Here is a 27,307-nt window from a genome sequence, read left to right as displayed (position 1 = left end):
ATGCTGCATTCGTCAAAAATCTGATAATTCCTCAGCAATGATATGAGCCGCATATTTGTTTCCTGAACAATATGTTTCATGAGCGGCTCGTCAAAATATAAGACGAAATGTGCGAAATGGACTTCTTTGTAACCATTATCAGGGAAAAGGCTTGTAATTCCAACATCTTTAACATCAAAGGCGGGAATTTCTGGAATAAAATCTTCCCCGTCACTCCACAAAAATACACCTGCTGTCTTCCGACCAGCAACAGCAGCAACACAGCGACGAATCTGTGGACCAGGAGCTGAAGCCCATCTATGCACAGGGGTGGGAAGGAAAGATGAGGAGGGGCTTTGTTCATCATTAGCTCCATGCGGTGCCATACAGCGGCGCTTGGGTAGTTGAGATGCTGCCGGCGCAACAAAAGTTTGCTTGGCATCACAACTGGCACTAATGACAGTAGTAAAACTCTTCTCAGATTCTAAATCTATGATTCTAAAATCACTAAAATCAGAAAATGATTCACCTTCCTCAGACTCGTCGAGCAAATCCTCATAATCTGGCAAAGTAACACATGAACTATGTGGTTGGGCACGAAATGGTGTTGTATTGGCGAGGAGGCAAGGGTGAGGGGATAGGCAGCCTGACCCTCATGGCACCCACATGTTAATTCTCACTGTTGGTCATTTCATGATCTGGCTGTGTGTAGTCCTGATCTATGTCTACATCGTCAATATCAGGTTCATCACCCTCCTGGAACAATTCTGATTAATTTCATTGTCAGTCAACGATTGTGTTGCATGCTGCGTTAGGCGCAGTCGGCCACTGGTACACGGTGCGCTCGGCACGGTTGCTGCCAGGTAACTAAGGCCTCCCTACAATGGTGGCCTAGGCTGGGTTTTTTCCAACATGGCATGTGTTTACTATCGGCTGTGACTGTACTATAGTTGCCCCTATCCCTAGCGTAGCATTTAAAATGGGGTGTGAGACCCTCAAATATACTTGTATGTAATGCGCTGTTTTGTGACAGTTCCTCCCACACATGTTTGTTTTGCGCCCTTTAAGGGTTAAACTTGAATACAATATATTTGAAAAATCACTTGACAAGATGAACAAAGAAAAGGATCTTGTAGTTGTATTAAATACAAAGTAATGTCTAGCTACAAGTAGTAAGGTCAACAGAAGGCAGGATTTCTTGGCAGGAAAAGCTTTAGAATAAAAAACTTGGACACCATCTAATTATGGTTTGATCAGATATAACATTTTAATACTGTACAATTTTAATTTCATAATAGCAAGAGAAGCATAAACTTGGGTTAATGTAAATTGGTGACCAAACTAAAGCCATCATTAAAAAAAATTGAGGTAGTTTAAAAAAATTTATGAACCTTTAAGAAATGGCTGCATAGTTACTAATTTGTTTTAATTTGTAACAACTTTCAAGTACTGTATTGCAAAATGTGGCGGTAGTAATGGGTTGGCTATTGCGTTAATTTTGATATTTCTATACCACCCACCTACCAATAGCAACAAGACCCCATCATATACCAATATCCTACAAACACCCACAACACATCTTGCATAACCAACCTAATCTGCTGATCAAAGGCTGGGCTGTGACGGAAGAAAACTCTTGAAATAGAACATTGTAAAAACTCACCCATCCCAAACACTTGCCCACAGCTCACCCTGCCAATCAACCCCCACTACCTATTCTCTTCCATATGCCTATGCCCCTTTTATTCTCTCTACCATTTCTCCTATTCTTCCTCTCCACAATATGGTTTACTTTTTATTATTTATTTATTTTTTAATTTCAGAAAAAAATTGCACCTTGTAAGGCATTACCTGTAAAGCCTAAAACAGGTGGGGCATCCACCACCACCACCACCAACAGCAGCAGCAGCAGCAGTATTAGGGCTCACATTTTGGCGGCACGAAAAAGAATGCTTGCCCTGAAAATTGAGAATGAAGAGGAATCCATTCAAGAATCAGAGGTAATGTAATAGATTAATGATCTTGGAAGTTGGTGGATAATTCTTATCATTGCTATTAGATTGTTTAGCCAATATTATCTGTACAAAGAACACCACATTACGTGGAGTGCAAAATGATTTTAGCGAGTAAAGTTGTAAGTATTTGTAATTACATCATTTAATGCACTAGCTGCCATAAGGTATTATAAACACACAATTGGTTTAGATTAGGAATTTATTAGATCTTTCTTTTAATGGGGTTGAAATACTTTATTTAGATTACATTACCAGTGTTTACATAGTTTTATTTCTGCATGGTAGCTTGAACTGGGAACAAGCAGCTGTGCTGAAAGTAAAATGTGAATGAACAGCTTCATTTCAAAATTGTTTTAAATCAGTTTGAAGCCTTTTTTTTTTTATACATTTTAAATGAATACAGGTATGTGTAACTTTGTAGATAACTTATGGTATTGTAATATTTCCTTTTTCTTTAAACAGGTTTTTTAGTATTGCATGTGCCTCATTATATTTAATTTATGCAAACACATTTTTACTGTTATTAAAATTTTGAAATGTTGCCCCATTGCAGATTTTTTCTTGCAGTATCTTGAGCTTTATTATATTGAATTAAAATAATGTATGTATGATAAAAAAAACATTAAGGTTAATTTTACTAGGTAATGTAGTTCACTTGGTTAAAAAGCCCTGTTTGATAAAACGAATGGTTCACCACAAGCATAGGTTTGCATTTGGCAAGGGACTCTCACTAATCCTGACAGGTTTCCTGTTTGTTACAAGTGTACAAAGGATAACTGTGCTCAAATGAATCTCAATACTTTGGACTACAGCGGTACATCCATTTACGAATTTAATCCGTTCTCGAAGACAGGTCGTAACCGAAACAAATTTTTCAATGAGTAATAATGTAAATTGAATTAATCCATTTCATACTCCCAAAAATATTAGCTTCAAAATACATTTCATACATAATACACATTTTTTGTACTATAGTATGTACAAGTTATAGCTTACCTTTATTGATGTTATGGAAGACGGTGAGGAAACTTGGGGGGGGGGGGGGGGGAGAGGTGTTACTGTTTGGAAGGGGAGTCCCCTTCCATTATAACATGGGTAGTGATGACCTCCCTCTCCTACATTTTGCCTGCATACCACTAGGATCTGGTTGTGGCTCACTGCTTGTTTGGCTTACTAAGAATCTGTCTTGAGACTTGTTTTTCCTAACGTTTTAACACTTCAGTGAGTGAGCCATCATTTATTCCCTAGGAATAATCTCTTGTTTTTCCTTTATGGTCATCCTCACGTGTTTTCTTAGGTTGAACCTTACCACTAACTTTCTTGAGGACCCATGGCATGATATATAATAATTACTTAAATGTTAAAAAAAAGGGGGGGGGCACAAAAACAATGAAATTCTTTACAAAGAAATCATGCGCAATTGTCACGAAGGACGGACAGTCCGGTAAACTAAAGCGGGGTTGACTGTGCCATCAGGAACCACGCTCTCCGTCAACTCATACATGTGTCAACAAAGTCACAATTCGAGGCAAAGGTCATGAGTCGAGTCAAATTTTCTGATGAAATTGGGGTCGTAACTCAAAAAAATTCTAAGTAGGGGAATTCGTAAGTCTAAGTTCCACTGTAAATAGATTAAAGTATTGGTGGACCAAAATATGTCTGCTCCATTGTCATGGTATAGTTTCAACTTTTTTTTTCTACTTCTAGCATTAAATGTTAAAAAAAAAATTGCATTTGTCCTGCAATGTTTAATTGACTTGAAATATATATTATAAATTGTGTAATAGTTTTGTCCGTGAGCCATTCATAACAGTGAATCTCGGTCATGTGCTTTTCCTTCTACCGTATCTTGTTGGTGTGACCTATTGTTACTCAAGTTTTTTTTTTTTTATCTATAATGTTTCATAGTAAGAAAAATGTTGACCAGCAGGAGTAATCAGGTTAAACAAGGCAAGAAGAGAGGGTAGATACTGTACATGCAAGCCATAAGGATGAGTGTGCCCCATTAACTTAGGAAATGTACAAAAAAAAAAAAAAACTAGAGAAAGTAGAAGCCAACTTCATCTACAGTTTAAAAAACAGATAAGATAGACATGTACTGTAGATCCAGGAGTCGTTATGCGGGCAGTTCCCCAATTATGAAATTTACTTTACAAGACTATTTGTAAAGCATTTGTTCGGAATGCGGATCAAGATTTTCCATAAGTGCAGTGCTATAAGTGGGGAATGCATTCCCAAGCCACCAAAAATCCACACCATACCAATATTTTTGGGAGATGTAAGAAAACCACTGCATTATTTACTTTAACCATTACACTACACAATGTGCCTTGAGGCGCTCGATCAGTGGTGCACAAGGTGCCTCGGAGCACTCGTAGCATTTAAAACTCTTGCAGCTTCACAGGGTTCACATCAGCTTCCTCAGGACTCTCATAAACAGACACTTTTTTTTTTTTTTTTTTTTTTATTGGGGGGCAACATTCCTGGGTGTGAGAGCCTCAGTACCGAGTAAGCAACTAAGGATGGCGCATGCAGCATGAACCAACAGCACTGCTGTTTAGCTTAACAGCATTGCCTAAAAACGTGAAAATACATGTTACTGGTATTATTTAGCCATGATAGTATTACAGAAGAGCCTGACTGTGATAAGGAGTGTACAATGTTCAGATATCAGTGAATCAATGCTGTTCAAGAAGTGTGCTAGCCACAGCACACTGCCATTATTTCGTCCAGCTTGGAATCTTGAAACAATTTCTCATGTTCCTTTACAAAAAAAATTGTGGAAAATTATTCATTTACAGGATTTAGGGACCAGGGTTCTGATATAGGAATGTGGTGAGAACTAGCAGTGTGCATAGTATGGTAGGTGGAGTAATCTTTGTGAGGGAGGGAGGTAGTGTCGTCTGGTAGCTGCTGTGTGACTTGTCATGCAGTTTTTTTTTTTTTTTTTCATAATGTTGTTTGACACTATACCAGCTTAGTTGTTCAGTTATGGTGAATAAAACATGTAGATACTTATATATAATGTGTGTGTGTGTGTATTGGTTAATAAAACCACGTACAGTATTGTGGGAGTAATGTTGGCGAGTTAGGTGTTGAAGGAGTGAGGGATTGTGGCAGCCCACTCTTGTTTTTGGGCTCATCATACCAACTTAGTGCTTTATGGTGAACACACATGTAGATAGGTATATACAATATGTGTATATAGTGTAATAACAGCAAAAACACTGTAGAATATAATACAGTATGTCACATGAGTCCCGTAATTTTGAGTATAGCGATGTTCCACACATTGAACTATATAAATCCCGCAAATTACACACTTTTGGATAATATTACAGCAAGAACCAGAGAAGAAATGAATGGAATGTCAAATTGTGAAACTTTATATTCCCGGCATCTACCACCCCCACTTGGTCGAGTGACCTTGAGCACTCCATCGCTCGGTGCCCATTATTTGCTCAACTTCCCAGCTCCATCATTGCTAAAGTATCACATGAAATTTTTTTTTTTTAGTTTCCCGTGATCAGACTGCATTTTACAATATAAGAGAAAGCAAATTTTTGGAAAGAATTTATTTTTGGCACACCATGGGTTTTGTCATATTTTAATGCAGAGCAGTGCAGTGGTTAAATGGAGTTATGCTGCTTGTCAAAGTTAGCGGTTTAGAGTGAAGTGGTATAATTGCATGAATAAATGAAAATACATGTACACTGCAGGTTATCCACCATTTTGTAATTTGCCTCATGAGTAAACGATTCCCTACCTTCCTGTTTCCAGCCCCACCCCACCAACAGAGTAAACATGATCAAATCATATGAGTGTGGGTCATTGAGGACCTGAAGCCACTGGGTATTGGGAGTGCATCTCGCACTCTCAGCCACCCACTCATGCAAACCAACACTTCCACATCACCACCACCCGTACAATACTGTGCCACCATGTGGCTGCCGCACATGTGTGCACTTTGTGCATTGTACCAATAAGGGTTTTGTCTGATAAGTACCTACTTGCTAACCAATATACTACTGTGATAATTCAAAGAGGCGCTCCAGTGAGTTAGAATGGTTTTATGGATGAAAGGGGGACCTGGGAGTGTTTGTATGGACAAATGTTCGTAAAGTTGGGAACTCGCTGTATTCAAAAGCTAGAAAGGCTGGGTTCAGTTTGCTATTGGTGCTTGCAGGATTAATGTACGGACAAGTGCTGTACCCTTGCTAGCCCCAATCCCACCACCACACACAGGGAATGGTACCAGTAAGAAACCCCAGAGCATAGGTTTGAATGCGCCTCATGGTTTCTATTGATTTTCTCATTGATAAGTCATGTTAATGTAATTTCTTTGTGCATTGTACAGATACATATGTTTTGTCTAATATGTACCTACTTGCTAACCAATATACCACTGTGATACCAATACTTATTAATATTTGTTAGATGTTAGAACTTGACAAAAATGCTTCTTATGATCTTAAAAAGATATGTATAAATGTTATACACTTGATAAATTTTACTTGCAGTACATTTAAAGTGCATTGTTTGTGGTACATTATATTTTATATATTCGTAAGCAACAGTGTGTCCTATCATTTGAAGTAAGGAGCTGCCCCCAAAAATTGATGAATAGCATAAATAGGGGTTCATCCCAATTAAATTCAGGTTTTGTATAACAACATTGTGGAAGGTTAAAAAAAATTATACAGTAAGGGTTAGGTTACTGTAGCATAGTATATGCTGGTGTTGATTTATAGTAAAAAAAATGTAGCATATACCATGTAGTGAAATATTTTCCTGGTACCATATTAAATCTAATTTTTCCCAGGGCTCTGATCTCAACAAGGGTTCCTCTGCCATTGAAAATGGAAACAAATTTACAAATGGATGTAATACATCAGATGGTAAGTTATGTTCTTTTTGCCAGTTTGCTGTGTGGTGCCGTTACCCCCGTTTACATGCTCTTCTGGCATCAGTGCTGGTATTACATCTATTTGAGTCATTCTTATTCTGATGCCTGTATTGCCTTGTGTAGTAGCTTCTTCCTGATCTCCTCTCCCCACTTTTCATCATTACCTTACATTTGTTGCCATTGAAATCTACCAGCCATTTATCTACCTTTTTCTGTAATCTGCCAAGGACTTCCTACAGTGCACTAGTCTTCTGTAGTCTGCTCTTGCATTTATTTTGCATTCTTTGCGAATGTTAACATGTACTAGCTAACCCTCTTCTAAATGTAAGTACAGTAGTGTACATTGTACTTGTGCATAAAAATAATACAGTAATTATCATAAATGTGTATATATATTTGTATTACAGCATACAGTGCAACTCTACTCGAAAGATTTTAATTTTATGAATTCCCTGGTGGATCTAAATGGATTTCATTTTATTGAGAACTGTACATGGTATTAAATAAAAGCTACATCAGGAATGTAGAATAAAAATCAAATTAATCTTTTCCATATAATTTTGGTATCAATGTGCAGAGATGTTTCTATCTTAATTAAATCTAAATATCAGTAGCCAAATTTGCATAACAAAGTTGTTACTGTGTGTAATCAGTCAAAAATTAGTTGTAATTTTTCCTACTACATCAATGGGGTCCAGTGCAAATTAATCAATTGAAGTAGAGTTGCATTGTGCAACTTTGTTTTAATTCTGTTCTGGACAAATGGGAAAAGACAAGTCAAACAAAAGTAGTTCAATTATTAATTACATTAAAGATTAACAGGAAAATTGTATTAATTTGGATTACATTGTCATCTACCTTTATTTGGGCACCAGGGATATTTTGTTTTATTTTTGTATCAATACCAAAAGGTTAAATAATAGCTAGTTGGTAGTTGAAATAATAATAGTCACTTTGTTTATAAATTACTTGCTCGTTACTTACAAACATGGTATGGTGGTTTATATATACAGTAGTTCATTTTGGGAATGAAAAATGCCAAATTTGTGATTCCATTCACTTTCCCTCTCCCACCTCCTCCTTCCTCTCCCACTTCCTCCTTCCTCTCCCACCTCCTCTCCCACTTCCTCCTTCCTCTCCCACCTCCTCTCCCACTTCCTCCTTCCTCTCCCACCTCCTCTCCCACTTCCTCCTTCCTCTCCCACCTCCTCTCCCACTTCCTCCTTCCTCTCCCACCTCCTCTCCCACTTCCTCCTTCCTCTCCCACCTCCTCTCCCACTTCCTCCTTCCTCTCCCACCTCCTCTCCCACTTCCTCCTTCCTCTCCCACCTCCTCTCCCACTTCCTCCTTCCTCTCCCACCTCCTCTCCCACTTCCTCCTTCCTCTCCCACCTCCTCTCCCACTTCCTCCTTCCTCTCCCACCTCCTCTCCCACTTCCTCCTTCCTCTCCCACCTCCTCTCCCACTTCCTCCTTCCTCTCCCACCTCCTCTCCCACTTCCTCCTTCCTCTCCCACCTCCTCTCCCACTTCCTCCTTCCTCTCCCACCTCCTCTCCCACTTCCTCCTTCCTCTCCCACCTCCTCTCCCACTTCCTCCTTCCTCTCCCACCTCCTCTCCCACTTCCTCCTTCCTCTCCCACCTCCTCTCCCACTTCCTCCTTCCTCTCCCACCTCCTCTCCCACTTCCTCCTTCCTCTCCCACCTCCTCTCCCACTTCCTCCTTCCTCTCCCACCTCCTCTCCCACTTCCTCCTTCCTCTCCCACCTCCTCTCCCACTTCCTCCTTCCTCTCCCACCTCCTCTCCCATTTCCTCCTTCCTCTCCCACCTCCTCTCCCACTTCCTCCTTCCTCTCCCACCACCTCTCCCACTTCCTCCTTCCTCTCCCACCACCTCTCCCACTTCCTCCTTCCTCTCCCACCACCTCTCCCACTTCCTCCTTCCTCTCCCACCACCTCTCCCACTTCCTCCTTCCTCTCCCACCACCTCTCCCACTTCCTCCTTCCTCTCCCACCACCTCTCCCACTTCCTCCTTCCTCTCCCACCACCTCTCCCACTTCCTCCTTCCTCTCCCACCACCTCTCCCACTTCCTCCTTCCTCTCCCACCTCCTCCTTCCTTCCTCCTCCTTCCTCTCCCACCTCCTCCTTCCTTCCTCCTCCTTCCTCTCCTCCTCCCACCACCACCTCCTTCCTCCTCCTCCTCCCACCACCACCACCTCCTTCCTCCTCCTCCTTCCTCTCCTCCTCCCACCACCTCCTTCCTCCTCCTCCTTCCTCTCCTCCCACCACCACCACCACCTCCTTCCTCCTCCTCCTTCCTCTCCTCCTCCCACCACCTCCTCCTTCCTCCTCCTCCTTCCTCTCCTCCCACCACCACCTCCTCCTCCTCCTTCCTCTCCTCCCACCACCACCTCCTCCTCCCTCCTCCTCCTTCCTCTCCTCCCACCACCACCTCCTCCTTCCTCCTCCTCCTTCCTCTCCTCCCACCACCACCTCCTCCTTCCTCCTCCTCCCACCACCACCTCCTCCTTCCTCCTCCTATATCCTCTCCTCCCACCACCACCACCACCTCCTCCTTCCTCCTCCTCCTTCCTCTCCTCCCACCACCACCACCTCCTCCTCCTTCCTCTCCTCCCACCACCACCACCACCACCACCTCCTCCTTCCTCTCCTCCCACCACCACCACCACCACCTCCTCCTTCCTCTCCTCCCACCACCACCACCACCTCCTCCTTCCTCCTCCTCCTTCCTCCTCCTTCCTCTCCTCCCACCACCACCACCCCCTCCTCCTTCCTCCTCCTCCTTCCTCCTCCTTCCTCTCCTCCCACCACCACCACCACCTCCTCCTTCCTCCTCCTCCTTCCTCCTCCTTCCTCTCCTCCCACCACCACCACCACCTCCTCCTTCCTCCTCCTCCTTCCTCCTCCTTCCTCTCCTCCCACCACCACCACCACCTCCTCCTTCCTCCTCCTCCTTCCTCCTCCTTCCTCTCCTCCCACCACCACCACCACCTCCTCCTTCCTCCTCCTCCTTCCTCCTCCTTCCTCTCCTCCCACCACCACCACCACCTCCTCCTTCCTCCTCCTCCTTCCTCCTCCTTCCTCTCCTCCCACCACCACCACCACCTCCTCCTTCCTCCTCCTCCTTCCTCCTCCTTCCTCTCCTCCCACCACCACCACCACCTCCTCCTTCCTCCTCCTCCTTCCTCCTCCTTCCTCTCCTCCCACCACCACCACCACCTCCTCCTTCCTCCTCCTCCTTCCTCCTCCTTCCTCTCCTCCCACCACCACCACCACCTCCTCCTTCCTCCTCCTCCTTCCTCTCCTCCCACCACCACCACCTCCTTCCTCTCCTCCCACCACCACCACCTCCTTCCTCTCCTCCCACCACCACCACCTCCTTCCTCTCCTCCCACCACCACCACCACCTCCTCCTTCCTCCTCCTCCTTCCTCTCCTCCCACCACCACCACCACCTCCTCCTTCCTCCTCCTCCTTCCTCTCCTCCCACCACCACCACCACCTCCTCCTTCCTCCTCCTCCTTCCTCTCCTCCCACCACCACCACCTCCTTCCTCTCCTCCCACCACCTCCTCCTTCCTCCTCCTCCTTCCTCTCCTCCCACCACCACCACCTCCTTCCTCTCCTCCCACCACCTCCTCCTTCCTCCTCCTCCTTCCTCTCCTCCCACCACCACCACCTCCTTCCTCTCCTCCCACCACCTCCTCCTTCCTCCTCCTCCTTCCTCTCCTCCCACCACCACCACCACCTCCTCCTTCCTCCTCCTCCTTCCTCTCCTCCCACCACCACCACCTCCTTCCTCTCCTCCCACCACCTCCTCCTTCCTCCTCCTCCTTCCTCTCCTCCCACCACCACCACCACCTCCTTCCTCCTCCTCCTTCCTCTCCTCCCACCACCACCACCTCCTCCTTCCTCCTCCTCCTTCCTCTCCTCCCACCACCACCACCACCTCCTCCTTCCTCTCCTCCCACCACCACCACCTCCTTCCTCTCCTCCCACCACCACCACCACCACCTCCTCCTTCCTCTCCTCCCACCACCACCACCTCCTTCCTCTCCTCCCACCACCTCCTCCTTCCTCCTCCTCCTTCCTCTCCTCCCACCACCACCACCTCCTTCCTCTCCTCCCACCACCTCCTCCTTCCTCCTCCTCCTCCTTCCTCTCCTCCCACCACCACCACCACCTCCTTCCTCCTCCTCCTTCCTCTCCTACCACCACCACCTCCTCCTCCTTCCTCTCCTCCCACCACCACCACCACCACCTCCTCCTTCCTCCTCCTCCTTCCTCTCCTCCCACCACCACCACCACCACCTCCTCCTTCCTCCTCCTCCTTCCTCTCCTCCCACCACCACCACCACCACCTCCTCCTTCCTCCTCCTCCTTCCTCTCCTCCCACCACCACCACCACCACCTCCTCCTTCCTCCTCCTCCTTCCTCTCCTCCCACCACCACCACCACCACCTCCTCCTTCCTCCTCCTCCTTCCTCTCCTCCCACCACCACCACCACCACCTCCTCCTTCCTCCTCCTCCTTCCTCTCCTCCCACCACCACCACCACCACCTCCTCCTTCCTCCTCCTCCTTCCTCTCCTCCCACCACCACCACCACCTCCTCCTTCCTCCTCCTCCTTCCTCTCCTCCCACCACCACCACCACCTCCTCCTTCCTCCTCCTCCTTCCTCTCCTCCCACCACCACCACCACCTCCTCCTTCCTCCTCCTCCTTCCTCTCACACCTCGTGCCCCACTTCATCTAATGCCTATCTTCCTTAGATTCCTTACACCTCTCTATCTCTTGCTTTCCCTGAAGAATGGCTGTTGGTACCTATGTGGAGTTAAACTTAGACAAAGGGTCACAATAATTTGCTATAGTAGAAATCTTAAATTTGGTGTATAATCTTTGGAATTTTTACAGTTCAACCATTTTCTATTAGAAATAGTTTTAGAAAGAAAACTGTAGATGGGTTTGTGTACTATTATTTCTACAGATGAGACAAAAAATAAGAACCAGCCACAAAATCCAGAAACAGCAGTGTTTGATGCTGGTTTCTTCAAGGTCGAGACTCCAACCAAGACAAATACTGTTGAGAAAAGGTTTACTCCAGGTAGTGTAATATTGTAAATCTTTTCTGTAAATTCTTTATAGCTCCACATGACATAATAAATATTTGTGACGAGGTCAAACTTGCTGAACGTTTTCTGTCTACTAAAATTGCTACCCATCTCTGCAGGATTTAAATTATCATTATGTTGGGATAACTGTGCCATTAGAGGTTAAATACTTTATTGTAGCATAAAATATGGATTGTAAAGTGTAATGAAATGATTTGTATACATGCTGTCCCAGAAATAAGTGACAAATGTTGATTCCTGTAGGTCTTTCATGAAACTTTGATGTAGGATTCTTGTGAGCTCTGGGTCTGCCCGTGTGCTTCTTGAGATATGGGCACCATACATCTGCTGCATATTACAATTTTAGTTTCACGAAACTCGACAATTTCTTGAATATTTCAACATCCATGTATCAGTCGACTTTGAAGTTAGAAAGCTCATTTTCGCTTTCCATTGGAGTTGGAAAGCGCATGCTCCTGGGATTTTCATTGACAGAGCAGCCATTTATCCCACTTTGCTCTTACACTGGGAGATGTTATCAGGAGGGTCATTACCATGGTATTGCCGCCTCTGGTTCTATCCAGCCTCTCGTGGTAGAGAGAAGCGCCTCCACTTTGAGGAGCATCCTTCATCTATCGGGAGTCAGTACCCATGAATGGTATAAAGTCAGTCTAGATTCATGCCCTTGGACTGCCTGTATGAAAGTTAGCATACTAATGTTCCTGTCTGTTCAATGTTTAGAGATTGGTTGGAGTTCTGGATTGGTCACACCACTTACAGTATGACAATTGACTTATTTTGGCTATCATCATTACATGCTTGACATTGTGAAATGTTTTGGCTTTGTCAATAAGCCAAAAAAAAAACTCAAGGCTTTTCTTGGTTTTGGGAGATAGAAAGCATCCTGGGCCAGTTCTAAACCACTTTGCACGGTGCATCATCTGGGCTGAATGTACCGAACAGTTTCTCTACTCATCACTGGCTCTGGTTACTGTTTACAAGGCTTCTGACACTGATGGATTTCTTGCATTTGAAACTTCCTCTAAAGGCTTTTCAAGCACTGGTTTCCTTTAAAGCCGGCGATGGGAAACGGCTCTGGCGAGGTTGCGTATTGCCCATACTCGCTTAATTCATGGTCACTTGGATCGCCGCCCTGCTCCTTATTGTCCTAATTGCATTGTCCCTCTTTCGGTCATGCATGTCCTTGTGAATGTCCTGACTTCCGGGAGGAGCATGTGTCTTGCTTTCCGACCGTCCCTCGTGGTCGCTTGTCCTTCGATAGTATTCTTGGTGACTTGGATACTTTTGATATTGTTCGCCTTATGCGTTTCTGTTCTCATATTGGCAACCTAGGTGATATTTAGTGCCCCTCTGATTATCCCGCACATTTGATGGTGCTACATAGCCTTCCCGGTTTGGTGCCTTCCTTTGATAATTACTTACATTTTAATTCAAACTGAATAAGAGTTAATAAAATTAGTTCAATATTGTATGTTAACCATGAATCAGAATCTCTTAAAAAGCAAAGTGAAGTTTCCCATGAAGAATGGCTTGAAAATGATCCTTTAATTATTAAATTTTAAAAAATAATGAATTTATATTTTCATTACAGTAGTGTAGAGCACTGATGATACTAGAAACACTGAACTTTGGGTAGGTAAAATCTTTTAATTCCTCTTTTTTTTTTTTTTAATAGGGAAACCAGATCAAAAAGTGCTGGCTTCAACTGTCCTGAGGGAGCGAATGCATGACTCTCCTCTCGTCCATAAAGACTACTCTCCCTGCATTCGTGTTACAAGATCAATGAAGGCAAAGTCTGTACGTTCCAGGAAGCTAAATCTCTAATTTGTTTCCCCTTCTTGATTACTTGTATGATTAGCAATATTTTCAATGTTCAGAACTTTCATGAAAATGTGTATATATATATAATACACCGTTATATACAATAATGAGAACCTTGTATTACTTGTATACTTAATGCTCATAGTTGAAAGTGTTACAATTATTTTTCCTGGCTACCAGGATGAAATTAAAGCAAATACACCACTGTGAATATGTTTTGACCAGATATATTTTCATGGTGAGAACTTAAGTTTTGAGTTTAATGTTGCAGTGTTGCATATTAGTAGCATACAGATGGCAGGTTCGGTGGGAGTGTTGTTTCTCATGTGCAATGTCAGGTGTCATTACCTCAAGAAAATCTTTAAAATATGCTGTTGTAAGGAAAAAAAAAAGGGAATTAATTTTCTTTTAAATTAAGAAAATGGGATTCTCATATCTTCATTACTAGATGATACTTTATATAATAATTATACCAAGCATCAAAGCTAAGCTTGTGTAAAAATAATTTTATTATGTCATTTATCAATTTAAGTTTTCAACAGTATTTTCAAGTAGAATTTTTATTATTGTTGATGCCTTTTATTTCACTGTTTTCATTTCCAGACAAAAATTTTCCTTTTATAAATAAATAGTTTTGTTTGGAAATAAAATGCATACACTGAGGTTGATAACTACTTACTTGATGTCTTATCAGTGCAAAATTGTATTATTTTCTTTCATAGATATTATAACTTCCAGAAAACTTTGCTTATTAATCAGTGAAAGTGTGTGTGATCTACATATAGAGCATTCTTAATTTGTAGAGTAATGCATTGGAAAATGTGATCTTTTAAATGCATAAATGTTGTACTTCTACCTCTACACTTGTAATATAGTTCTCCCCTTCGTCTAGGAAAGTAATGTCTACTATATTCTAAACATTTTACAAATTTGTACACACTGCCACATATTCTACCCTTTAAAATAGTTTTAAGATTTTTACAAGTATTTAGATTACTGTGATTTTTTATATACTTTACCAAAGGATTTGTTTTTAATTTGATTAGTACAATGAGAATTTTACACTTGTGAAGAATTTTAATTTTCTGCCAAGAGGTTCCTAGCTGTCACCACAATGTTGTACAGTATTGGCATACCAAATAGCAAGCAGAATGAGCTATCAGTAAACTAGACTAGAAGTCAATCTAGTACATACTGTACATTTATACTCTTAAAATATTCAACTGAGTACTAAAGAGTATTGATGTTGAGAGAGAGATCTGCCTCTTACATTACATGATGTACACTGCACAATTGTTAATCACACAGTTTTAAGGCAACATATGTATGTTGAATAACTAACGTAAATTTTTCAATATAGATGTTGTAAAGGGCTTATATTTTGTTTATGCTGGTTTTAACTAATCTATGTATAGCATCTAAAGAATTTTCAGTATTAGATACCAGTGTTTATAACTAAATGTGTTTAAGAATTCATTCAAACAGCTAATGCATATTTTTCTTTAATGAACACTGGTAAATACGTGTAAATATTTTGTTGCATATCAATCCTAGTCTCAATATACTCAGTTTTTATATAAAATAATAAAGGGCAGTTTTGGTAAGAAGGATCTTTTAATGTGCTTCCTTTCACACATGGGACAAATTATATATTAAAGATAAATTAGTGGTGTATTTATGATAACAAGGAGTGATGTTGCAGGTAAAGATTTGTAAGGGTAAAATTGTCTTGCTGTTGCAATCTACTTTTAAGGAACCTTTTAGAATGCAATCTGAGACTTCATGCAACTGGTAGAAAAAAAGTTTAAATGGTTATATATAGAACAAAATATTAAAGTAAAACACTGAGGTATAGTTTTAATTTCTTCCTATTCATTGTAGTGTATAAATTTAAAAAATCAATGAAATAACCAATTTATTAAGTAATTTCTTGGAGCACAATTTTCTTAATTTTAAGACCCTAAATTCAGCTATTGCTAGATATTTTTTGGGGTATCCTTTTCAATTGAAGTACTTTTCAAATGGGCTTTTAAGAGATGCATAGCCGCACTGTTCATAAGTTCTGTTGATCATGTCAGGTATGCATTGGATATTGCTGTTTTTGTGCTTGCAAATATTACTTGTGTTGCAGAAGGCTGAGTTTGTCAGTGTGTAATAGCATTTGGGATGGTCTCAAACATAGATGTCTTGGTTTTGCTTCTTTATAATATGCACATGTGCATTCATTCTCTGGCTTACATACACCCCTCCCCGACAGATTCAAGCTAAGGAAACAAAGGTGCCAAAAAAATATTATAAGGTTTTGTTTTGCAGAGTGGTAGATGGTTGGAACAAGTTAGGTGGTGGAGGCCAAAACCATTAGTAGTTTCAAAGCGTTGTACAACAGAGTACTGAGAAGATGGGACACCACGAGCGTAGCTCTCGTCCTGTAACTACTTGGGTAATTTAACACTCGATCAACCCCCCACCCCCCTCCTCCTTTCTCGCTCTCTCTCATACATACACATGAAACGAGTAGAGAGAGATCTAGGAGTTGATATCACACCAAACCTGTTTCCTGAAGCCCACATAGTTACATCTGCCGAGCCCATACCTTGTCAAGCACAAGACGGAGCTGGAAAAAGTTGAGAGGTATGCCACTAGACTAGTCCCAGAACTAAGAGGTATGAGTTACGAGGAAAGACTGCAGGTAATGCACCTTACGACACGAAGACAGAAGAGTAAGGAGAAGCATGATCACTACCTACAAAATCCTCAAGGGAATTGACGGAGTAGACGAAGATAAACTATTCAACACTAGTGGTACCCTAACAAGGGGACATAGGTGGAAATTGAGTAACCAAATGAGCCACAAGGATGTTAGAAAGAACTTTTTCAGTGTCAAGAGCAGTTAACAGGTGGAATGCATTAGGCAGTGATGTGGTGGAGACTGACTCCATACACAGTTTCAAATGTAGATATGATAGAGCCCAGTAGGCTCAGGAATATGTACATCAGTTGACAGTTGAGAGGAGGGACAAAAGAGCCAAAGCTTAACCCCCCACTAGCAGAAATAGGTGAGTACACACACACACTAGATAGTGTGTGTGTTTTCTAGGTAGAAAATTGTCACCTGAGGACCACATAAAGAACGTTGTGTGAAGAGACTATGCCACGCTTTCTAACTTACAGTTAGAAAGCGTGGCAAAGGCGAAATACTAAAGAAATTGTTCAAGACTTTTGTTAGGCCAAAGCTAGAAATATGCAGTGGTTGTATGGTGCCCATATCTTAAGAAGCACATCAACAAATTTGAGAAGGTGCAAAGACACCTTAGTAGCATACTAAGTGGCTCCCAGAACTGAAGGGCAAGAGCTACAAGGAGAGGTTAGAGGCATTAAATATGCAAAAACTAGAAGATAGAAGAAAAAGGAGATATGATCACTATGTACAAAATAGTAAGAGGAATTGATAAGGAAGATTTCCTGAGACCTGGAACTAAAAGTGATGTGGTGATAATGGGTTCTATTACATCTGTCCAGGGAGACTTTCAGAGCAGGATTTGCGTTTAAGAACAGGGTTTTGTAAATGTAATTGACACAAGAGAATTTATGGAGTGAGATTGTTTAGCATGTTTAGGGAGTTAAACAAGGGGGCTGAGTGTTGTCTGAAAGCAGAATTTGTTATTATTCTGATAGCAGATTTTTGCTGGGTGATGATGGACTTGAAGTGGTTTGCAGTGGTTGAACCCCATGCACATATACCATAATTAAGATAGGGATAGATTAGTGCATAATATAGAGAGATGAGAGCAGAGTTAGGTACATGATATCTGATTTTGGAGAGTATACCAACTGTTTTAGAGATTTTCTTAGTTATGTTGTAATAACTCGCATTGTAATTTTCTGAGGTTGGAAGAAAACGTGCTCAGATTGGGGACTTGTTTATTTTATAATGGTAAATAATAAATTAATATATAATAAATTAATATATAATAAATTAATTTATTATATAAATTAATAAATAATAAAATTATTATTATATAATAAATAATAATAATAACAAATAGTATAATGATAAGCAATTATTTTTAATGAATCAAATAGCTAATTAGGATGAATGATAAATAATTATTGACTAGTGCATAACAATAAAGTATTAAGGAATAATTATAATGAATAATCCTTAATGATAAAGGAGAGATCAATTACAATTAATAACTACATCCATAGGTAGTAAATGAAAGTTGCATTAATTAGACTAATTACAATTCATGGGAATATTTCTTAGCTATCTGCAGGCTTATCACTTTGGGGGTTCCGGCGGAGCACCCCCAATCCCGCGAGGGCCAGCGGGAGGAGGATTAAGGAGAAGGGGTTCCTTACTCTTACTAGCATGTAGACTGGGCAAAGGATTAGCTGCGGACAGCCGGACACTTGGGGAATGGCGCTGCACCCCCACCGCAGGCCAGCTGGCCGGACCCCCCCCCCCCCCCGAAGGGCGAGGCCCGCTGGTCGCAAGGAGGCCTCAGAGTGGCAGTGCAACAACGTCCCGGACGTAGTCAGCTGGGTGTTCCAGCTGGTTGCTGGACCCGCCGTTAACTCCGATGGCTAGCCCGTCAAGAGAGCCGAGTGGCCCCTGTCAATTCTAAAGGTAAGAGGGCGTGGTCGGCTGAAGGCGAGCCTAGCTCTGCGAGGGCGCCGCGAATTAATCGCCCTGAAGAAGTGTTGCCTGTTCACTGGGCACGGGCCGGGTAGAACTTGCCGGGGGGCGCTCGTTGGGCTAGGGTACGCGTGCGTCCTGCACTGCGCTTGCAGGATCCGAAGAGTGTTGATTCCTGACCATGTAAGCGATACCTGGTCCAGTCGGAGCGTGCGTCGATTTTTTGTCGCGTAGATCACCTCCCCCGGGCCTTGGTCTCCATCCCTAATAATCCCTAATATAATTTTGGAGAGTATACCAACTGTTTTAGAGATTTTCTTAGTTACGTTCTAATAACTCGCATTGTAATATCTCGACCGCGCACCCCGCTACTGCCACTGAACTAACCGTGCAATCTACGCTCTTCTTATGGTAATAATGGATGCTCTACCGATCATGTAAGATGTTAACACTCGGGCCGTCATACGAAGACGTAAACCAGTAAACACAGAGAGAGAGAGAGAGGGGGGGGGGGGAGGGAGGGAGGCAGGCAGGCAGGCAGGCAGGCAGGCAGGCAGGCAGGCAGGCAGGCAGGCAGGCAGGGAGGGAGGGAGGGAGGGAGGGAGGCAGGCAGGCAGGCAGGCAGGCAGGCAGGGAGGGAGGCAGGCAGGCAGGGAGGGAGGCAGGCAGGCAGGGAGGCAGGCAGGCAGGCAGAGCGAGGTAAGGGAGGGAGAGCGTGAGCGAGTGGGGGCGAGGGAGAGTGAGACACTAGTGAGGGAGTGAGAGACAGAAAGATAGAGATAATCATAGTCACAGCCTATCTATACAATACAATACAATACAATTTTATTTAGGTAAGGTACATACATACAATAAATATTTACAAGGATTGTTTGACTTATAGGTAGAGCTAGTACATACAATGCCTAAAGCCACTATTACGCAAAGCGTTTCGGGCATCATCTATCGTATGAGTTACCGAGTAACGCTGCCACCACCCTGAATTACCGGACAGGGGACCGGAGTGAGGTTCGTAGGTCTTGCAGATGGAATAAACCTACCAAGACAGGTGTAGGGGACAATTGAACGGTACAAGGATCCTGGCCTGACACTCGAATAATCCTGACCACTTGGGAACTATAGTCTACACAAGAATAAGGCGGGACACACCCAATACTAACACCTCAACACAGGACGGACGGGGGAGGAGTACTGGATAAGTAAGGACACTAGGTCACTAGGGCAAAGGGGACGGTAGGCCCAATATCACTAAAACAAGGAACCATTAATACACATTTACTAACACTTGACAATATATGACTTTATTTGAAATAATTAAATAAGACACTCCCTAACTATATTCCCTACTAGAGGCCATGAGTATTGAATGAGGTGCTTTAATACAAGAGAGCCGTACTTACTCCTATGTTGTTCCACAGTTTTCCTGGAGAAGATGTTCCTTCCCCGGGTCCACACACACCGTCCTCCTGGGCTGTGCCCACTCTACTGTCTCTTCCATGATCTCCTGCTCCTCAGCTGAACATGAGGGTTTTGCATTTGATATTTAGGGGTTAATCCCTGAAGATTATCATGATGGCATCAACTCTGACCTCTTCGTGATTCGATGACCGTTGACCTGACTCTATGGCTAACTTGTACAGAGGTGTAACTTTTACATTGTCTGCCGCCGCCTGACTGGCGCCTGTGGTTTGTTCATCCGCCACGTGGCTTGTTCATGCTGTTATGATGTTCATGTTGTACTATGTACTATGTTGTACTCTTGTTACAATGTGTTGTATGTGGGTGCTGAAGTTGAGTCTCTTGTAAATAAATAGGCCAAAAAACTTTCCATCATTATTATTGCTAATGTTTACATTGTCTATCTGAAGCTGAATTACATTTGTAGATTTGCTTCTAAATAGGATGTAGTAGGTCTTTTCCATGTTAAGTGTTAGTTTGTTGGTTGACTTTTTTTAGTTCATTAATAACAACATTATTTAGTGTATGTGGGTTGGGATTAGAGTAGATGAGGGTAGTATCATCAGCAAACAAAATAGGTTTCAGAATGTTAGAGACATTAGGCAGATCATTGATGTATATAAGAAATAGGAGAGGTCCCAGGATGCTGCCCTGTGGCAGCATCTCTGAAATTATAATGTCAATCTCTAAAACTCTGAATTGTAATGTCAATACTGACTTTCAACGCTTCCTAGAAGGTTGTAACAGAACTCATGGGCACCACACCAGAAACAAATACCTATTTGATATTTCAAGAGTTAGACTTAATCAAAGTAGGAATGCTCTACAAATCAAGGGGCCCAGAATGTGGAATGACCTTCCCAATTATGTCAAAGATTGTTCCTCTCTCAACCAGTTTAAGATGAAAACTAAACCAACGGTTATTGGTAGGGTGGGTGTAAAGTGGGTGAGTCATGTGTAAATACTGATTTGGAATTAGGATTGTTGATTTATTAAATTATCGACATAATATCGTGTAATAGACAGCCCATCCTCCTGTTTCGATAGTACTTATAGTAAGGATGAGGACCATAGCATATACCGATATACAACGAAATTAGAAAGTAGAAATCTAAACTATTGAGTTGAACAAACCGGAAAACTATTTTTTACTTGTGATGCTTTGAAAAACTAAACTAACCTAACCTCCTTAGGCCTAATACACGATATTTAAGGCCTAATATAGTACATATGTGCACTATAAGGAATATTTAATTTTGTTTTTAGGTTCATTCATTTTAAAAAGATTCCTTGCTAGTCAGTATACTACTATCTAAAAGATAAGTAGTACGAATTGTGACTATTTTTGTGAATTTGCGTTTATGAGAATGAATGTCTAACCAGGTTCAGACAAAATCTCTTACATAAACTGCGTGGATTCCGCAAAAATTTTCCTGCAATTAAACATTGTTTAGTGCGAGATGGTAAAATTATAGCTAGGAAGTCTGACGCTAGAAAAACCTATGTAATAACCACAGAAGCTCACCTCGGTTCTTTCCTGAATGACTGTGGGATAACAGCTGAGTAACCAGAATACAAATTATAGTCTCATCTAACGACCAATGTGTACTATAGCTCTGCCTTTCCATTCAAAAACATTTAATTTAATTTTTTTAAATTGTCGTCTTGTTATTCTCTTTTTTCTTGTTTTCTGCTATATTTTTTATATATTCCATACTCCCTTATTCCATCTGAACACTGGCTTTGCCTGTGTCCTCTAGTATAAACTTTATCATTCAGTGTACCTAAGTGTACCTCTAGCTAATCTACCTCATTTTGTTTTAGTGTAACTTAAGTAATTAATTATATTGTAATTATAATATCATAGTAAGTAAGTTTTTATTTTATAGAATTATTAATTGTTAGTTGATTTGTATTGGCCATCTATTGAAAGTACCTTTAAGCAACCTACCTCATTCTGTGTATAGTTTTATATATTCTTTTTTTTATCTAGATCTTTTTATAATTGTCTTTTTTGCTTTTTTTCTGTCAAACAGTCCTCTTATGCAAACTAGTATTGACCCAGACCTAAACCTCTTATCTAGTATCTATGACAATCATCACTTTAATGATCAAAATTGCAGATATTACACAGCACATAATGTAAACAATGTTTTAGCGTGTAATCACAATGTTTCTGTAATTAACTTGAATGTAAGATCTCTAAGCAAACACTTTGATGATGTTAATGCCCTGATTCAAACAGTTGACAACAAATTCTCTTTTATTGTGTTTACTGAAACGTGGTTAAAAGAGGACACTACTCAACTCTTCAACATGCCTAACTACTCAGTTATTCACAACTGTCGTCCTATACAAAGAGGTGGTGGTACTTCTCTTTACTACCACCATGCACTGACTTCCTTAAAAGTAATTAAAACTAGAGACCCTTGTGGAGAGCATATATTTGCCCGTTTCAGAGTCAAGGGTAACGAGGCTGTCCTGACTGTGGGAGCAGTCTACAGGGTTCCTAACACTGATGTGACAGAATTTAACTCTAACCTTAGAAATCTAATACTAGAGCTAGAGACTGAACAAAAACCACTTAATTATATCTGGTGACTTTAACATTGACCTCTGCGAGCCTGATAACCCTCCTGCTGCTAGTTTCCTCAACTGTATGAATTCCTGCTTCCTCATACCCTTAATCACTAGACCTACTAGAATCACTGATAGTACTGCCACAGCTCTTGATCACATCTGGACCAACATAACCTCTCCGCTTACTTCAGGGATAATCACTGATAGCACTACAGACCATTACCCCACATTTCTCCTAACCAACATTCACAAACTACCTCTAGAGACAAGGGAGATAAGCTTTAGGCTGTACAATGAAACTTCTATAGGCAATTTTATAGCTGCTGCCGCTAATATCAACTGGGAATCGGAATTAGGTAACATAGGGGACATCAACCAAGCAGTGCAATCATTTCTTTAAAAACTCTCAGCCTTCATAACACCCACTGTCCTATACTTACGAAAGAAGCCACAGCCAAAAGGCTAAACAATCCTTGGCTTACAAAGGGGATACTTAAATCTATTAATAAAAAACATGAATTTGAGAAGAAGTATAGGTTAGGTATCGTCTCCAAAGAACTTTCAAAGAATTACTCATCATTACTATCTAAAATAATTAGAAGAGCCAAAATTAAATACTACGAAGATAAATTTACTCAAACAAAGGGCAACATCAAGAAAACATGGAGCACAATTTCACAAATATTGGGATCAAAAAAGATTTTAAATAACAAACCAATACTCCTGTCCAATAACGATGGTCAGCTTACAGCCTCTGATACTGCTATTGAGTTCAATAGGTTCTTCTCTTCCATTGGGTCATCCCTTGCAAATGATATTCCATCATCCAATACTGATGTTCAGGACTATATTACAGGTAACTATCCACAGTCTCTGTACCTAAAGCATACAAATTCCATTGATATAAATGAGGTAATCCTTTCCCTTAAGACCAAGTCTAGTGCCCTTGCGGAGATACCAACTCTAATCTACAAAAAAGCCTCCAGATCTTTAGCCCCTGCCATTGCATTGCTCTACAACAAGTCACTTGTACTCCAAACTTTTCCAGATATTCTAAAAAAAAAAGCAAGAGTAACCCCAGTTCATAATTGTGGTGATCTCACTGATGTCAACAACTTCAGACATATATCAATTCTGCCAAACTTGTCAAAAATATTTTAAAAACTAATCTACAAGCAGCTTTGCTCATATCTAGCCAAACACAATATACTAAGCTCTTGCCAATATGGCTTCAGACCCAAAAAAGCACTAACGATGCACTTATTAATATGATTAACTTGATACATGCAGCTCTTGATAAAAATGAGTTCCCTGTTACTCAATTGATAACAATTGATAAAAATTAGTTTCCTGTTGGGATATTTGTGGACCTACGTAAGGCTTTTGACACTCAACCATCAAAACCTTCTTCTTAAATTACATCATTATGGAGTCAGAGGTCACTCCCTGCAATACCTTCAGTCTTACCTTACTGACAGGCTCCAGTATGTTTCTGTGAATAATTCCATTTCTCCGACACTACCTATAAACATCGGTGTTCCACAGGGCAGCATACTTGGCCCTCTCCTCTTTCTCATCTACATTAATGACCTTCCAAATGCCTCACAACACCTCAAACCAATCTTATTTGCTGATGACACAACTTTCATTTTCTCCAGTCCTGACCCTCTTGCTCTAAATGTCACTGTGAATACTGAACTAAATAAAGTCCATCTTTGGCTAACTGCTAACAAACTCACCCTTAACATTGACAAAACTTTCTATATTTTGTTTGGTAATAAATCCTCAAATGAAATTAATTTAAGAATAAACAATATACAAATCAGTAGTAAAGTTGATGGTAAATTCCTTGGTGTCCTCATCGATATCAAGTTGAATTTCCAGGGACACATTCTAAATATAGCAAAAAAAGTTTCTAAAACTGTTGGCGTTCTTTCTAAGATCAAATATTATGTACCTCGCCCTGCCCTGGTGACGCTCTATTATTCTCACATCTATCCTTATCTCAACTATGGTATTTGTGCTTGGGGTTCTACTACACAAAATCATTTACGTCCTCTAATTACCCAACACAAAGCTGCTATTAGAACAATATCTAACTCTCGCCCCAGACAGCACTCGGGACCCTTACTCAAATCTCTGAATATGTTAGATATTAAGTCACTGTACATCCTCTCTTGTGTACTCTACATATTTAAAACTCTGAATTGTAATGTCAATACTGACCTTCAACGCTTCCTAGAAGGTTGTAACAGAACTCATGGGCACCACACCAGAAACAAATACCTATTTGATATTCCAAGAGTTAGACTTAATCAAAGTAGGAATGCTCTACAAATCAAGGGACCCAGAATGTGGAATGACCTTCTCAATTATGTCAAAGATTGTTCCTCTTTCAACCAGTTTAAGATGAAAACTAAGTACTACCTAATTAACTCCATGTAACCTACCTTACTTCTAAATGTCAACCCATGTCTTACTATCTAAAAAAAAAAAAAAAAAGGTTTGTTGACCAACTTGTATATTGGCTATTTTCGACCATGTTCCCCCCTTTTTTTATCTTTTATTTTTTTTTCATTCAACACAATTTATACTTTAAGCTCAATTTCTATTAAGTTTTAGTCTAAGTGTTTTTTCCCCACCTCTCCTTGCCCGAAACGCTATGCGTACTAATGGCTTTAGTTATTGTATGTACTACCTCTATCTTTAAATCTAACAGAATGTTTGTACTGTAACTCTGCAACTATGTACGTACTGTTCCTAAATATATTATTATTATTATTATTATTATTATTATTATTATTATTATTATTATTATTATTATTATTATTATTATTATTATTATTATTATTATTATTGACGCTCGTCACAATAGCTTCTATCTAAACCAGGGGATGGGTTGGGGATCGATTGCCTCAGGTATGAGCCAATAGGCTATCTGTAGTTTCATTCAATCTCATGTGTCTACTGGCTATCGTTCTTTACATATCTATCAATAATCAGTGTGAACATGTATCAGACCTAAAGTGTATTTGCGACAGCTGGTCTTATTCCCAAAACTTCAAGGTTGTTCCCATTTAGCAATGCATTTATTGTGGGAACCAGAGATGTGTTCTTCGAAAATATCTAATAATAAACAAAACAAGTGTATGTATGTATGAATGTATGTATGTATGTATGTATGTATGTATGTATGTATGTATGTATGTATGTATGTATGTATGTATGTATGTATGAATGTATGTATGTATGAATGTATGTATGTATGTATGAATGTATGTATGTATGTATGTATGTATGTATGTATGTATGTATGTATGTATATATGTATGTATGTATGTATGTATGTATGTATGAATGTATGTATGTATGAATGTATGTATGTATGAATGTATGTATGTATGTATGTATGTATGTATGTATGTATGTATGTATGTATGTATGTATGAATGTATGTATGTATGTATGTATGTATGTATGTATGTATGTATGTATGTGTATGTATGTATATGCAACCTATTCTCCTGTTCGTAAAGATAGTAGTTCTTGTAACTGAGCACCATAGTACAAAGATTGCCGTTCTAAGCAATTAAATAGCAGAACTTTGTACTATTCACTTTATAAAATCGGAAGAAATTAAGCTAAAAACATACCTAAATATTCCTAGGCCAAGTATAGCACACACACATATGTACTATATTAGGCTTCAGATATCGTGTATTAGGCCTAGGAAGGTTAGGCTAGTATAGTTTGTCTTTGCGACATAAGTAGAAAATAGATTTCCGGATTGTCCATCCCAATAGTCCCGATTTTTACTTTCTAATTTTGTTATACTTCAGTATATATACTATGGTCCTCGTCGTTATTAAAAGCATTACGAAAAGAGGAGGATGGGCTGGTAGATATAATTCTATACATCTATATCGTGTGGCCTCCAAAGTTGGAGGCCACACGGCTGCGGTTAGCCTCACCTAAATTGGCAAAGTGTACGGTATGATGAGCTTGGGCTGGCCGCGGGCGTCAGAATTCAAAAGGGAACAACAGTGCCATTAGTGGCTTCATTAGTTTATGTAACTACTGTCCCCACAATTGTACACTTACTCTTATGTTCTTTGTACACACATTCTTTTGAATAAGAAATTGAATTTGAATGCAAGTGCCACATTCAGACCCCCCACAACGATTTTTTGGCACTGCCCGCCAGCTACATACTAAATATTTTCAAAACAAACTTAAAAAAAATTGTAGTAATATGCACCACTATACATCTTGGGAAAATTAACATAAATTTCCTGCTGGCAATAATTTTCCAGTACTTACATATAACAGACGGTTCTACAGCTTCATAGGTTTCTCAGGCCAGAGCTCTTGATCAGAGTAAGAGTTAAGTTTTGTTTTTGTAGTATTTCACACCACGGAACGGACAGTCAGATGGACAGATGTATGTCATATGAACATAGATGGATAGATTTTTTTTTTTTTTTGCAGGGATATTCCTGCGCGGGCCCTAAGCCTCTGGCTGGCCCTCTAAGTGTTGCTTGTTTCTGTTTTACTTGGGCGGAGTATGAGTATTTATGACTCGTATGGTCGCTTCAGTAAGATTTTGTCCCATGTGTTTAACAACTTCTTCTGCTCTGTTGAATCTAAGTTGAAATCTTAATGGATTTGTAACTGTGCACTGTGTTAGATAATGTTCCAATGGTCTGTTGTGGCTGTAACTGTGCACTATGTTAGAATATGTTCCTATGGTCTGTCGGGCAT

General features: G+C 40.8%; 1 protein-coding gene across 4 annotated transcripts in view; it reads left to right on the top strand.

Annotated features, from left to right (window-relative positions):
• LOC123745396 (disks large-associated protein 5) overlaps nt 1-15,717 on the top strand; it is a 28,553-nt gene extending 12,836 nt beyond the window's left edge. For 3 of the 4 annotated variants that reach the window (XM_045725909.2, XM_045725908.2, XM_045725907.2), the window contains exons 5-8: nt 1,803-1,979; nt 6,817-6,892; nt 11,904-12,020; nt 13,724-15,717. In XM_045725909.2, coding sequence (XP_045581865.2) covers nt 1,803-1,979; nt 6,817-6,892; nt 11,904-12,020; nt 13,724-13,872 — 519 coding nt within the window. In that variant the 3' untranslated portion in view covers nt 13,873-15,717. The remainder of the gene's footprint in view (nt 1-1,802; nt 1,980-6,816; nt 6,893-11,903; nt 12,021-13,723) is intronic. The other variant, XM_045725910.2, reaches the window with a different exon arrangement.
• Nucleotides 15,718-27,307: the final 11,590 nt, after the last annotated feature.

This window comes from Procambarus clarkii, chromosome 44 (genome assembly GCF_040958095.1).
Source record: "Procambarus clarkii isolate CNS0578487 chromosome 44, FALCON_Pclarkii_2.0, whole genome shotgun sequence".
Classification (NCBI taxonomy): Eukaryota; Metazoa; Arthropoda; class Malacostraca; order Decapoda; family Cambaridae; genus Procambarus; species Procambarus clarkii.
This window is presented reverse-complemented; position numbering and strand designations above follow the sequence as displayed.